At 36.9% G+C, this 15705-nt stretch overlaps 1 protein-coding gene and 1 pseudogene across 1 annotated transcript; both read right to left on the bottom strand.

Annotated features, from left to right (window-relative positions):
• Positions 1-4200: 4200 nt before the first annotated feature.
• Positions 4201-5122, bottom strand: LOC114081443 (olfactory receptor 14C36-like; annotated as a pseudogene).
• A 9394-nt stretch (positions 5123-14516) lies between these two features.
• LOC114081449 (olfactory receptor 14C36-like) lies at positions 14517-15449 on the bottom strand. The gene has a single exon (XM_027922941.2). It carries the CDS (start codon positions 15447-15449, stop codon positions 14517-14519), a length of 933 nt encoding a protein of 310 aa, XP_027778742.2.
• Between the last annotated feature and the right edge of the window lie 256 nt (positions 15450-15705).

Raw genomic sequence — 15705 nt, forward strand, 5'->3', positions numbered from 1 at the left:
CACTAAGAGGAAAGTTCATTGCAAGGAGTTCATTCCTTAAAAGAAGAAAAAGTCAACAAATGAATGACCTCACACTACATCTCAAAGCCCTAGAAAAAGAAGAACAAATCAACACCAAAAGCAGTAGAAGAGAAGAAATAACCAAAATTAGAGCTGAAATCAATGAAATCAAAGCAAAAGAAACAACTAAAAAAACTGACAAAACAAAAAGTTGGTGCTTTGAAAAAATAAATAAAATTGACAGACCCTTAGTTATGCTAATGAGGAGAAGGAGAAAGAAAACTCAAATTACCAGCATATGTGATGAAAAAGGTAATATCACAACTGATACTACAGAAATACAAAGGATAATTAGAAATTATTTTGAAAACATATACTCCAATAAAGTAGAAGATATTGAAGGCATTGGCAAATTCCTTAAGTCATACAATCTGCCTAGAATGAACCAGGATGATATACACAATTTGAACAGACCAATATCAAGTGACGAAATGGAAGACACCATCAGAATTCTACTTCCAACCAAGAAAAGCCTAGGACTGCATGGATACATAGCAAAATTCTACAAGACCTTTAAGGAAGAAGTAACACCAATACTCTTCAATTTATTTCACTAAATAGAAGAAAGAGAGAGCACTCCCATACTGATTCTATTATGCCAATATCATCCTGATTACAAAACCAGGCAAAGATACATCATAGAAAGAAAACTGTAGACCAATATCTCTAATGAGCATAGATGCAAACATTTTCAATAAAATTCTGGCAAATAAAATACAAAAACGTGTCAAAAATATTGTACACCAAGATCAAGTGGGAATTCATCCCAGGGATACAATGTTGGTACAACATGTGAAAATCAATAAATGTAATTCATCACATCAATAGACTTAAAGATAAGAATCATATGATCATGTCATTAGATGTAGAAAAAGCATTTGACAAAATACAGCACCCCTTCATGTTCAAAATACCAGGGAAACTAGGGATAACAGGAACATATCCCAACATCATAAAGGCTATCTATGCTAAGCCCCAGGCCAACATCATTCTAAATGGAGAAAATTGAAGGCATTGCCTCTAAAAACTGAAACAAGACAGGGATGCCCTCTTTCACCACTTCTATTTAATATAGTTCTTGAAACATTGGCCAGAGCAATTAGACAGATGAAAACAATTAAAGAGTTACATGGGAAAACAAAAACTCAAATGGGCACTAATTGCTGAAAATATGATTTTATACCTAGAAGATCCAAAAAGCTCCACCAGAAAACTTCTAGAACTAGTAAATGAATTCAGCAAAGTAGCAGGATATAAAATCAACACTCATAAATTAAAGGCATTTCTGTATATCAGTGACAAATACTCTGAGAGGGAAGTAAGGAAAACTACCCCATTTACAATAGCCTCAAAAAACAAAAATACTTGGCAATCAATTTAAAGAACAAGGTGAAAGATCTATACAATGAAAACTATAGAACGCTAAAGAAAAAAATCAAAGAAGACCTTATTAGATGGAAAAATCTACCTTGCTCTTAGATAGGCAGAATTAATATTATCAAAATTACCATACTACCAAAAGCACTATACAGATTTAATGCAATTCCAATCAAAATCCCAATGGTATTCCTCATTAGAATAGAAAAAGCAATCATGAAATTCATTTGTACAAATAAGAGACCCAGAATAGCTAGAGCAATGCTTAGCAGGAAGAATGAAGCAGGTGGCATTGCTATATCAGACCTTTGACAAAATACAGCCTAAAACTATACTACAGAGCAATAGTAAAAAAAACAGCATAGTATTGGCACCAAAACAGATTGGTAGACCAATGGTACAGAATAGAGGACACAGAGACTAACCCACAAAATTACAACTATATTAGACAAAGGTGCCAAAAACATGCATTAGAGAAAAGATAGCCTCTTCAAAATATGGTGCTGGGAAAACTGAAAATTTATACACAACAAAAAGAAATTAAATCTCTATCTCTCACCATCAAAAAAAACTTTAAAAAAGTTCAAAACTTCAACTCAATGTGGATCAAGGACCTAGGAATTAAACCACAGACCCTGCGCCTTATAGAAGAAAAAGTAGGCCCTAATCTTCATCATGTGGGATTCGGCCCCAAATTCCTTAAGAAGACTCCTATAGTGCAAGAATTAAAACCAAGAAACAATAAATGGGATGGATTCAAACTAAAGAGTTTCTTCTCAGCAAAAGAAACAATCTTTGAGGTGAATAGAGAGCCTACATCTTGGGAGCAAATTTTTACCCCTCTTACATCAGATAGAGCACTAATCTCTAGGATATATAAAGAACTCAAAAAGCTAAACACGAAAAAGCAAATAATCTAATTAATAAAAGGGCCAAGGACCTGAGCAGATACTTGTCACAAAATGATATACAATTAATGAACACATTTATGAAAAAATGTTCATTACTGCTAGGAATTAGAGAAATGCAAATCAAAACTACTCTAAGATTTCAGCTCTCTCCTTTAATAATGGCAGCTATTATGCATACAAACAACAATAAGTGTTGGGGAGCATGTGGAGGAAAAGGCACACTCATACATTGATAGCGGGATTGCAAATTGGTGCAGCAGATATGGAAAGTAGTGTGGAGATTCCTTGGAAAACTTGGAATGGAACCGCCATTTAACCCAGCTATCCCTCTTTTCAGTCTATACCCACAGGTCTTAAAAATAGCCTACTACAGGGGCACAGTCATATCAATGTTTATAGCAGCACAATTTACAATAGCTAAACTGTGGAACCAGCCTAGATGCCCTTCAGTAGATGAATGTATAAAAAATGGAGCTTATGTACACAATGGAATATAACTCAGCAGTAAACGAGAATAAATTCATGACATTTGCAGATAAATGGAAGGCATTGGAGAAGATAATGGTAAGTGAAGTTAGTCAATTCCAAAAAAAACAAATGCCGAGTGTTTCCTCTGACATAAGGAGACTGACTCATAGTGGGTAGGGAGGGGAGCATGGGAGGAAAAGAAAAACTTTACATAGGACAGAGGGATGGGAGGGGAAGGGAGGGAGCAGGGTGTTAGCAAGGATGGCGGGATGTGATGGACATCATTATATAAAGTACATGTATGAAGACATGAATAGGCATGAACATACATTATATATTACCAGAGATATGAAAAAATGTGCTCTATATGTGTAATAAGAATTATAATGCATTCTGCTGTCATTTATATAAAAAATATAAAATGTGTTCTATATGTGCAGTAGAGATCGTAATGCATTCTGCTGTCATATATAACAAACTAAATTTAAAAAAAAAATAATAAAACACTACCAACAACAAAAACAACAAAATGACTATCACAAATAAAGATAGAGGTTTACATTACAAATTTGAGAAAAGTGAAGAAATGTAAGAGTTGGCATGGCCCAGACACATGTGCCAGACAACTATCGTTTATTTCTCCATGATTATTAGGATAAGTCATTAGCACAACACTACAGGAGTAAGATGTGTGGAAGACAAACCATCAGAAAGCTGACCTCAATTCATAGACATAATCAAAGACTGGCCCCTGTCATGGCCAAAGAAGCACAGGTTGCTGTTCCCTGTGGAAAGTTGTCAATGTTGGGACACAGGGTGCATTAACCATTGCCACTCTTTACTTCACAGAAAGGAGTCTCTTTTTTTTGCCTGGTTCAGATGGAGAAAATGTTACTGTGAAATTCTTTACATTTTGGCTATAACTTCTTTAAGATTTGATTTTTTATATATTTTAAAATAAGTAAATTGACAAATTATGTATCACAGTGTTTACAAGTAGGTTCTACACTATTCTGAATAAAAGCAAATTATATAAGAATAAGCAATCTCCAGATTTGATAGGTTTTCCTTGGTGACAGTATTTAATATAGGTAATTGACATATGGGATGATTCTTTAAAATATATAACCACAAATGATTTCAGCAAATATATTGAATTATATATAATCATTAAACGATGCATTGATGAAATTACACAATCTATGAAGGAAACCTTGAAATGATATGGTAAGTTACAGAAATATACTTTACAAAATAACTCAGCTTCTAATAATGCAATAGAAAGGTAGACAGACAGAGTAACTTGTAAAGTTCGAATATGAAGAGGATTGTATCCAATTAAGAACCATGATCAATGAAATTAGGATGATGCTGAATGGCATCTTTATAATTTCCCTGACAACAACTGTCGTTGCATTACTCTCCTCACAGCTTCCTTTACCTGTTTGTTTCTGAGACTGTGGAGGAGAGGATTCAGGAAGGGAGGAACTATGGTGTAAAAGGCACACAGAACCATGTCTTGGAGGGTGTCAGAGGTTGCTGAGGACCTCTGGAACACACCTGAGCCAGAACTGAGGAAAATGGACACCACGAGAATGTGATGGGTGCAGGTGGAGAAGACTTTCCCTGGGGCTCTGGTGGGAAATTTCAACACAGCAGAAAATATGTGAATGTATGACATGGCAATAAAAAGAAAGCAACCACCACAAATGACCACAGCAGAGACAAGAATAAGAAACTTGTTGCTGGTGGTGTCAGAGCAGGAGAACCTCAGCAGAGAGCGGATGTCACAGAAGAACTTATGGACCACATTTGACTGGCAGAAGGACAGCCAGAATGTGTTCCCAGTGTGCACACCTGAATACAGCACACCACTGAGCAGGGAAGCCAAGGTCATTCGGACACAAAACTGAGGGTTCACTGGAGGGGCTGGCAGATGGCCACATAGCAGTCCCAGGCCATGATGGAGAGAATCAAAATCTCTACCTATGCAAAAAAAGGACCAAGAAGATCTGTGTTGCACAAGCAGTCACTGAAATGACCCAGTTGATAGTGAGAGAGTTGACAAAGGCATTGGGGACAGTGATGGAAATGAAACCCATGTCCAATATGGACAGGTTCCTGAGGAAAAAGTACATGGGCATATGCAGATTCTGTTCAGCAGTGGTGACCATGATGATGAGAAGGTTCCCTAACAAGGTACCCAGGTAGGTCATTGGGAATACTGTGAAATAGAGGAAACTCAGATCCCAGCCCTCAGGAGAGCCCAGGAGGAGAAATTCAGTTACCATGGTGGCATTGGCCATTTGCTGGAAATTCTGGTTGCCTGGTAAGATAAATAGATGAGAGAGGAAGGAAAAAATAATTAATACAATTATTTTACATATAATATTTTACATATGTCCAGAGTGTTTTCTTGTATTTCTCATTAGCTTTCCCTGCAGAGGGAAGGTCACTCTTCTTTTTCTGATATTTTTAATCATTTTTAAGCATAGTGCATCTCCCAGTGCAGGTGTGGAGGCCTGCAGCCCATGGTCTACGTGTGGCCTTCAGGGCTTGTCTTCAGTTTCCCCATCAAGGCTCCTCTGACCTCCTGAGACTCTTAAGCAGAGCACTAGCAAGTATTGGTCACCTTCTCTCCTGTTTGATCACCTGTGTGACAATGCATTCTTTAATTCTCTGTAATTTTATTACCTCATTGTCTTCCATAAATGCATTTTCACCACTTTTTTGGCCTTTGTATCCACACTAAATAATTCAAATTATAATTTATAAATATTTTTGTAAGAATGGTGTCAGAGACTTTATCATCATGAACATGAAAACTCACACATGCTTAGCCAGACCTGTTTCAGCTCCCCCAGGGGCTATTTTTCTCTCCAGTAGATCAGTGTAAGGACTTTAGAGGCTGACATTCCACTAAACTTCTACTTTTTACCTTAATATGTTTTTACTCAGTGCTCAGCACCATGAAGTTGAAGATTCCTTTGTTTAGACAATCATTGTTCCTTTTCTTTTTGATACCTCCCCTTATATACCAATCTTCTTAAAGTTATCATAAGTGTACAGAAAGTTACTGACTGCATACCGTACAAGGAATGTTTTGCTCATAGTTATAGCACTCCTGCAGCATCTCAGACTGGTTCAATCCTTTGTCACCAAAATCATTATCTCCTCAGCCCTCTGCAACCTGAGTCCATCTCAGCACCTTGCCAGGGTAACCACACTCACCCTTAGAAAAGAGACCTTCCTGCTGAGCCTGCCTGGGCTCCTCTGAAAATGTATGTGTCCCCCAAGGTCATTGGTGGGTGGCCAGACATGTGAACATTATTGTTAATTTCACAGTGTGGGTGAAGTTAAGGTGTCCTACTTAATCTACTTGCAATCTTTTGCTAGCCCCATCCCCCATTATTCCCTGACACAAACCTGAACTCACACTTCAGTGACTTTCTTGTTCACACCATACCCTGGAACTTGTTGACAGAGCCCCTTTTCTACCAAGCCATAACTGATTTAATTGTCCCCATTAGTATATACTGCTCTTTAAAGAGACTAAAATGTAACTTTTCTCTGAAACCCTGTCTTAGTCTTTAATTTTTCTTATATTTTTCTGTTAGTGTTAGAAGTCGACATGTTATTTTACCTTTTAGTAAATCGATGCGTACTAATCACTCAAATCACTGGTATAAATTCCTTGATTTTGGACCTTGTATCATTCATCTTTTTATTGTCTTAGTAGCAAGTAAGTGACTTCATGCATAGTAGTTAATAAAAATGCAATGTAGCACAATTGACTAACTGCTAATATGAACTAAGTTTCTTGATTCCACTAATTTACAAGTGAGTACTTCTAAATCAGTGATGTCCTTTCTTCACTTCTGTAAGAAATACAGTATGTGTTCATTTGAAATAACATAGCCCCACTTCTGTGCAGAAAGAAGATTTTTTTCAAAGCAGGCAATCTTGACAAATATTTACTAATGGTTTATAATATGGCAAAATCTGCTGCAGATACTGAGTTTTAGTAAAAGATTGTCTTTTAAAAAACATGATTTGAGTACTGTGAAGGAAAAAACATAATATGGTACATATATAAAAATTCAAATTAATATGAAAAATTCTGTATGTGATATATGATGAGACTAACTAATAAGGAAATCTGCCAGACTTTTTACATTTTAAACTGGATTCCAGGAGCTATAGGAGCTCCTGTTGATCACCCCAGGACATCCTGTCACATACAGATGGGATGTCAACATGGGTTCAAATCTAGAAGTGCATAAAACTACAGAGACATTTTCTTTCTTTATTATTGTTTTCTACACTAAGCCAAATACTGCCTTTCCTTCTCCAATAGAACTCATCAAATTCTCCACAAACCAGTTTGAGGCTTAACTTACTCGATGTCCTCCTTTGTGTGATTTAGCTATGGTTTGATAAATTCTTCTGAATTTGTCTTTCTTTTTTTTTATATATCAATCTTCAAAAACTTCCATTTATGGAGCACCAATCCAAAGTCATGTAAAAATACAATAAAATAAATGCACAAAGCACCGCCTAATTTTTACAGAGAGCCTCAGATAATTTCAGTAGATTCTAAAGATAGGATGACTTTTTGAACCTGGATTTTTAAAATAAAATTATGGCTTAGATTGCATAGATTGGCCTTAATATTTTGGTGTGATTCAATTCTACATTCTCATTTAAGGAGCAAAAATGCCTATAGAGAATTCTCTCATAAAGACAATAAGATGCAGGTATAAATAACAGAAAGGGTTGGTAAAAGTGAGAGTCAGCACAATGTTTGTGAGGAGAACTAGCATTTTTTAACTCCAGGAACATGAAGAGGGACTGCCCAGGTGCTTTCTCTGTAAGTGGTAAAAGCTGAGAGTTTTCTCTTTTTAATTTCTCTTGATAGTGTTTCAAATAATGAATTACAAAATAAAAAGAGCACTTCAAAACTGCAAATATTATTTGGTTTGGAAGACACAAGAATAAATTATTTTATAAATTATATTTTCCATATTAGGAATTATTGATTAGTGTCTCTGATAAGTCATTAAAAATGCTGAGGTACATATATTCTGAAAATAAAAAATATGCTTCCAAATGTTACGCAACTTTATTTTTATATTTATACCACTGGACACACACACCCTCATAGTCATACGTAACATATATTTAGTATAAAAAATTAAGACTATAATTGAAAGCTTGGGTATGGTGGTGCATGCCTATAATCCCAGCAGCACAGGGAGCTGAGACAGGAAGATTTCAAGTTCAAAGCTAGCCTCAGCAACTTGTCAAGACCCTGTCTCAGAATAAATGTTCAAAAGGGCTGGGATGTTGCTCAATGATTAGGCAGCCCTGGGTTCAATCCCTGACACCAAACAAACAAAGAAATAATTGAAAACATGTATTTGTGAACAAAAGAAAGGAGTGAGATTAATGGTCAAAATATTTCAATGAATCTTGCCTACTACATTAAATATATTTCCCACAGTTATTGACTTATGTGCATGTGTATCAGCTATATAAAATCATTCCTCTCTACCTCTTTATCCTATACCATGTTTTGCATTTTATTCTTGTTGTCTTAATGTGAATATTTTTATTAGTCTTCTATGGAATTTCTATGCAAACTACTTTGGGTGTTATCTAAGTGTACTAAAAGTTAAAGTAATCCGAAGAAAAGAATTTTAAACCAACAAGAAGCAACACAAAGAACTATTACACACTTTACTTCCATACACCATGCAGATGTCCCCAAGGTCCCGGTGTTCCTATTGAAGCCATGGCAATCACAGCAAACACCATAATGCAGTTATAAGGACCTCTGTGCTTCCTGTGTTCTTCTCAGAATTCACCAAACCCTTCCTGGGCTAGCTGACTCTTTGGATGAAATTGCAATTTTCACAGCAGAATAATTATGAATCTTAGATGCATTTGGACTCTAAATGCCAAGTCCTCACTACTGAATGTCTCCTATTCTCCATGATGGTTCAGAACCACATCTCTCCTTGGCTTCTCCCATCCACTGTGTCTGCAGCCAGGGTGGATCTGTCCAGTCAGCCCACTGCCATGTAGGATGTTGGGAGCTTGGTCACCACTGCTTTTTGTGAGCATGGTGCCTAGCCAGTGGGAGCAGGGCTCCTGGGAACCCAGAGCTCAGCCTGCAGAGACAGCAGGAGGCCTGAGCACACCACCAGGCAGTGGAACCTGCAGAGCCCAGGAGAGAGGACCTGGCCATGTGCCAGCATGGACAGTGGATGACACACGGGAATTCCTCTGCTGGGCATTGACTTTAGTCGTTATTGAGAAACTAATGACACTGAGGAGAGACTGATGGTGCTCACTGTGTGTTTTCATCTCTGCCCTCCTTCACCTCAGTGTCAGTGGTAGGTCTTTGTATGGATTAGTTAACATTAAGTGTGGTGGACAGCTGTACCAACCTGTAAGAGGAAAACATCTAAAACTACCTCTAGTTCAGCAGCAAAAAAAAAATCATATCATTAAGATGAAATCCACATGATATAAAATTAACCTTTGTAACAGTTTATGGTTCTCAAGTCAGTGTGAGTTATCACACTGCATAATTGTATGATTTCCAGCTACATCTTTTTCCATAATACTTTTTACTTCAAATTGACCACCTAACATATTACACACATTTTCTATATTATCCCTAATTGCAATCACTGGAAAACCCTAAATGTATTCTGTATCTTTGAATTTACATATTTGTGAAATTTCATATAAATAAAGTCACTCAGTATATGATGTGTATTCTGGCTGAAGTGAGCATAACATCATTGAAATTAGTCGACCTTGTAGTATGCATCATTTGTTCATTTCTGGAAGATTAAGGACAAACGATTATTTGCATATGCCAGAAATATTTTAATCAACATATCTATTTGTGGACATATTTTTTATTCTCTAGTATAATTTGTCTGATTTGTTTGGTTATCTTATGTTTTGCCGTACTTGACTTCTCTGGTAAACACTCTACACTCTCTATGATTATGTTTAGAAACTGTTTCAGTGAGCTTTGCATTGCTGTGACAAAAGTACCTGAACAAAAACAAAATACCACCAGGAACTGTGGTGCATGCATATCATCCCAACAGCTGCTGAGGCAGGAGAATTGCAAGTTCAAGAGAGAAGATAAGAGGGGAGGGGAGGGGGGATAGTAGAGGATAGGAAAGGTAGCAGAATACAACAGTTACTAATAGGGCATTATGTAAAAATGTGGATGTGTAACCGATGTGATTCTGCAATCTGTATTTGGGGTAAAACTGGGAGTTCATAACAACTTGAATCTAATGTATGAAATATGATATGTCAAGAGCTTTGTAATGTTTTGAACAACCAATTTAAAAAAAGGCAGTCTCAGCAACAGCAAGGCACTAAGCAACTCAGTGAGGCCCTGTCTCCAACATATGCCTCAGTCGTTGAATGAGCCTCAGTTCAATCCCCAGTACTGCAAAAAGAAAGAAAAAATATCCTTAGATGATCTCAGCCACTTTCCTGCTGTCTCTGTGTGAATTGCTTAGCATGTCTTTACATGCTGGTATCTATTACAATTACAACTTCCTTGGCCCTAGTTTTTTAAACAATCCCTTTAAAACTCTGATCCAAATTGGTTTTTAACTCTACTAATATAAACAACTGCTTTTTTTTTTTTACAATGCAATATATCTCTGGTATTAATGTAAATATTCTAAAGTCTTTATAAAACTTAGAAAATTCTGAATATTCTGGCATAATAGTCTCAGTCAGGAATATTACCATAAAACACACTATAGAATAAGTTACTACATTTTCTTGTTGGTTGCTAAACTCTCATCAAATTTCTAACTATATGTTGTTCTAAGTCTTTTTTCTTCTGAAGTTTTGATTCTCAAAGCACTGAAAAAACATAATCACAATAAAGGCTCTAGCAAGTACTCTTAAATATTGTTTCCTTAAAGGGTAGAGTTAATATTTCAGAAGAGCTCTCTTTCCAATAGATATCTTTCACATAATTTGTATTACTATAAAAATCTATTTCTTTGTTCATGACTAATACACAAATAAAATATTTTTGCTCAATTCTGCAGAAATTTTATACCATTCTCATGCACCTGGAGGGTTTTGTGTTATTTGACACAAAATTTGAGATATCACAAAGTCCTTATACCAATGTTTCCTTTTATTTGTATATTTGCTACCAGATCTTATGATACAAAACATCTTAAAACAGGTGTTAAATATTCAATATCTTTCATCAAGAGGTATACATTTCAATAGAACAGTTGTTTGCTTCTTAGTTTGAATACATGCCACTTGTTGATTCTTAATTTTCCTTCTTGAGCTTTATGAGTCTTGTTAAGGAAGTCCAGTGCTAAGCTGACATGATAAAAATTTGGGCCAACTTTTAGAATGGAGTCAAACTTTATTTCTTTTCTCAGAAAAGAAATAAACAATAACATGAAAAGACATCCTACAGAATGAGAGAAAATCTTTACCACATTCAACTCAGGTAGAGCGCTAATCTCCAGGATATATAAAGAACTCAAAAAACTTAACTCAAAAAATGAGAGGAGAAACCCACAAATAATCCATTTAATCAATGGACTAAATAACTGAACATACACTGTACAAGAAGAAGAAATACAACTGATCAACAAATATATGAAAAATGTTCAACATCTGTAGCAATTAGAGAAAAAAAATTAAAACTACTCTAAGATTTTATCTCATTCCAATCAGAATGGCAATTATCAAGAATACAAATAAGCATTGGCAAGGAGATGGGTAAAAAGGTGCACTTATATATTGCAGGTGGGACTGAAAATTGGTGCAAACCCTCTAGAAAACAGTATGGAGATTCCACAGAAAATTTAGAATGGAACCACTGAAAAGAATCTCAAAAGAGACATAGAAACAAGGTGGAAGAGTTACTCTTTGTCCAAGTGGCCACATTTATCTATATCAATAGGTTACATTAGGTCGTTAGTACCACAACCACATTATTATTTGGAGTATCAGTAAGATTGCTTATTCTGCAGTTACATTTCATAGTTACAATATGCAATGTCAGGAGCTTTGTGCAGCTCTCCAGAAAGTCTGTTTTCTGAAGTTACTCTTAGGTGGGCAGTCCCACAAGCATGCTTGATAAAAAATTGTAGTTATCTAGCCAAGAAATTCTTCTATTCCCAGGAGCTATGTGCCTAAGATCAAGATGGAAACCCTCAGGGAAGAGCATTGCTATAGTGGTCAGGCATCCCCATGTCTATAACATAGAAGTTTTCCAGCAGCCAGGCATTCTGCACCTTTTCACAGAAACTTCCTAACCACCAAATGTGCCACAGTCATGAAGTTTATCAGAGACCCAATCTCAAATGTAAATCTCCTACAAACCACCACTTGACCCAGCTATCCCACTCTTTGGTTTATATTCAAAGGACAATGTCAGCAAACTTTGTGACACAACCACATCAATATTTTTGGCAGCTCAATTCACAATAGCTGAACTATGGAACCAACCTAACTGCCCTTCAACAGATGAATGGATAAAAGAAATATGGTATATATAAAGGGAATATTACTCAGCATTAAAGAAGAATGAAATTATGACATTTTCAGGTGAATGGACGAAGCTGCAGAATATCATGCTGATGGAAATACACCAATTCCTAAAAACCAAAAGCCCAATGTTTTCTCTGATACACAGATGCTGATCTGTAATGGTGGATGGGCTAGAGAAGAATTCAGAAACTTTAAATTGGACAGAGGGGAGTGAGGGTAGGGAAGTGTGGGCTGGGAAGACAGTGGAATGAGGACATTTTTATTATATATACATGTGTGATTGCACCACACATGACTCTGCCTCATGTACAGCCAGATGATGAGAAGTTGTGCTCCAATTATGCTCAATGTTTCAAAATGCCTTCTGCTGCCATGTGAAACTGATTAATTAGGACAAATAAAAAATACCATCTGTACAAAAAAGAACTGGTGTTTATAATTTAATTTCTTTCCAACTTTTTACATTAAATTTATAATTAATTTAAGTAGCCCTCTCATCTATGTAAAATGTCCAGTAACACTCACTAGGATTCAGTAAGCTATAGTTGTAGATGAAATGCATGTAAAGGTGGAGTGTACAGAATTTATCTGGGGTTCTTTGAAGATCTTTCTGTTCTAGCAGGGAACATTGGGGAAGTGAGAACCAAAATCCATGGGACACAGTGTGGGGATGGTTGGATCCTGTTAAGCAATTCAAGGCTTCCTGCAGCAGTCAGTGCTGGGGTGCTCATCTGCTCCTACCACAAGAATTCCCTTGCCTAAAAACTTTAATAAGTCTATTCATCAATTAATCATATATGTTTATTATTTTGTATTTTCTTAGGTAAAAGTACATTTATGTATTTCTCCATATATTCATATTAGTGTAATGGTGAACAAATTTTTTTCCAGAATTTGTAATTTAAAATCTTGAATGTGATATTATATAAATATTTTTTTCTCACTGTGTTATATAAGTAAACCTAAATAAAATTGTCCTTCAGCATATGTCATTTATTATTGATAATTTCAAAGTATATGCCAGTGAGGGCACTAGAATACTTGGGGAGAAATAACTTGTGGGAGGTGATGAAAGAGTGCCACAAGACAGGTGTGGTGGTGCAAGCCTGCAATCATAGTGCCTCAGGAGGCTAAGGCAGGAGGATCAGAGGTTCCAAGACAGCATTAACAAGGGAGCAAGATCTGAAACCACTTAGCAAGACCCCATTGTAAGTAAAACCCAAAAAAAGGACTGGGTATGAGACCTTAAGTACAATCTTTGGTTAAAACGAATAATCATCATCATCATCATCATCATCATCATCAGAGCAAATACACTTCCATAAGGTTTCAGGGAACAAGTACAGACAGATGTACTTTAAGAAAGAAGTACAGTAAACTGGGGGGAATTTTATAGTTGACCCAATCAGAAATTTAGGCCAAGAAATAATGGTCATTAGCATAATGGCACATTAGCATAGATGTCACAGAAGTAAGATGTGTGGGAGGTAAACCATAGAGCTGACCTGCAATTCATGCTGCATGCTTTGTCCCTCACACTGAGTCACTCATGGATATAATAAAAGACTGGCAGCTGCCACCACCAGGAAAGCACTAGGTGCTCTTTCTAGTGGATGGATTTGACTGTTGGAACACAGGGTGTGGTAAACAGGGCTCTCTGTTTATTCATGGACAAGGAATTACTCTTCTCATGTTCCAAATAGATTGGTTATAACCCCTTTAGTATTGAATTATTGCATATATTCAAAGTAGTTAAATTGATACAGTTAGGTACCACAGTGCTTAGAATTTTGCTTGACACTTCTCTGAATAATAGCATATTATGTGAGTGTAAGTTTTCTTCAGATTTGATTGGTAAGTTTTCCTCTGTGACAATACTTGATACAGGTACTGCAATGTATTTGATGAATCTTTAATGTATGCCTCCACAAATGATTTCAACAAATAAATTATATTTACTCATTAAAAGACACATTGATTAAATTACACATTTTATAAAGGATCCATATTCACACAAAGTGACATTAAAGTAGGCAATTTAACTTGTATCACCCAGATATGAAGAGCATTTGCCCTAATCTTGAACTTTACTCAGACAAATTAGGATGATGCTGAAATGCATCTTTATCACTTCCCTGAGAATAACTGTCTTTGTATTACTCTCCCCACAGCTTCCTTTACCTGCTTGTTCCTGAGACTGTAGATGAGAGGATTCAGGAAGGGAGGAACCATGGTGTAAAAAGCAGAGAGAACCATGTCCTGGAGGGTGTCAGAGGTTGCTGAGGACCTCAGGTACACAGCTGTGCCAGAACTGAGGAACACAGAAAACACGAGGATGTGAGGAGTGCAGGTGGAGAAGGCCTTCGCTGACTTCCCAGGGGGAAATTTCAGCACAGCAGAAAATATGCGAATATATGACATGGCAATAAATGTAAAGCAACCACCACAAATCAGCACAGCAGAGACAAGAAGGAGGACCAGGTTACTGGTGATGTCTGAGCAGGACAGCCTCAGCAGAGAGGGGACATCACAGAAGAATTGATGGACCACGTTTGACTCGCAGAAGGATAGCCGGAATGTGTTCCCAGTGTGCACACCTGCATACAGCAGACCACTGAGCAGGGAAGCCAGGACCAGGCGAACACAAAACTTGGGGTTCATGATGAGCGGGTACTGGAGGGGCTGGCAGATGGCCACGTAGCGGCCCCAGGCCATGATGGTGAGAAATAGCATCTCCACATATGCACAAAAAATGACCAAGAAGATCTGTGTTGCACAGCCAGCCACTGAAATGGCCCTATTGCCAGTGAGAGAGTTGACACAGGCATTGGGGACAGTGATGGAAATGAAGCCCATGTCCAAGATGGACAGATTCCTGAGAAAGAAGTACATGGGTGTGTGCAGGTTCAGGTCACCAGTGGTGACAGTGACAATGAGAAGGTTCCCTAACAAGGTACCCAGGTATGTCATTGGGAATACTGTGAAATAGAGGAAACTCAGATCCCAGCCCTCAGGAGAGCCCAGGAGGAGAAATTCAGTTACCATGGTTGCATTGGCCATTTGCTGGAAATTCTGGTTGTCTGAGAAGATAAAGAGATAAGAGAGAGGAAGGAAAAAAAAAACAACATGATGAATACAATTACTTGGGGCTGGTATTGTTGCTCAGTCATAGAGTACTTGTCTAGCATGTGTTAAAAAACATCCATTGATGATTTGAAAAAAATGCAATTACTTTGTATATTCTTTTTCATAGTATTTTTCATGTATTTGGCAATTGCTTTCCCTGTAGAGGAAGATCACTCTTGGTTTTCTGATA

The sequence above is a fragment of the Marmota flaviventris genome (genome assembly GCF_047511675.1).
Source record: "Marmota flaviventris isolate mMarFla1 chromosome 5 unlocalized genomic scaffold, mMarFla1.hap1 SUPER_5_unloc_1, whole genome shotgun sequence".
NCBI lineage: Eukaryota > Metazoa > Chordata > Mammalia > Rodentia > Sciuridae > Marmota > Marmota flaviventris.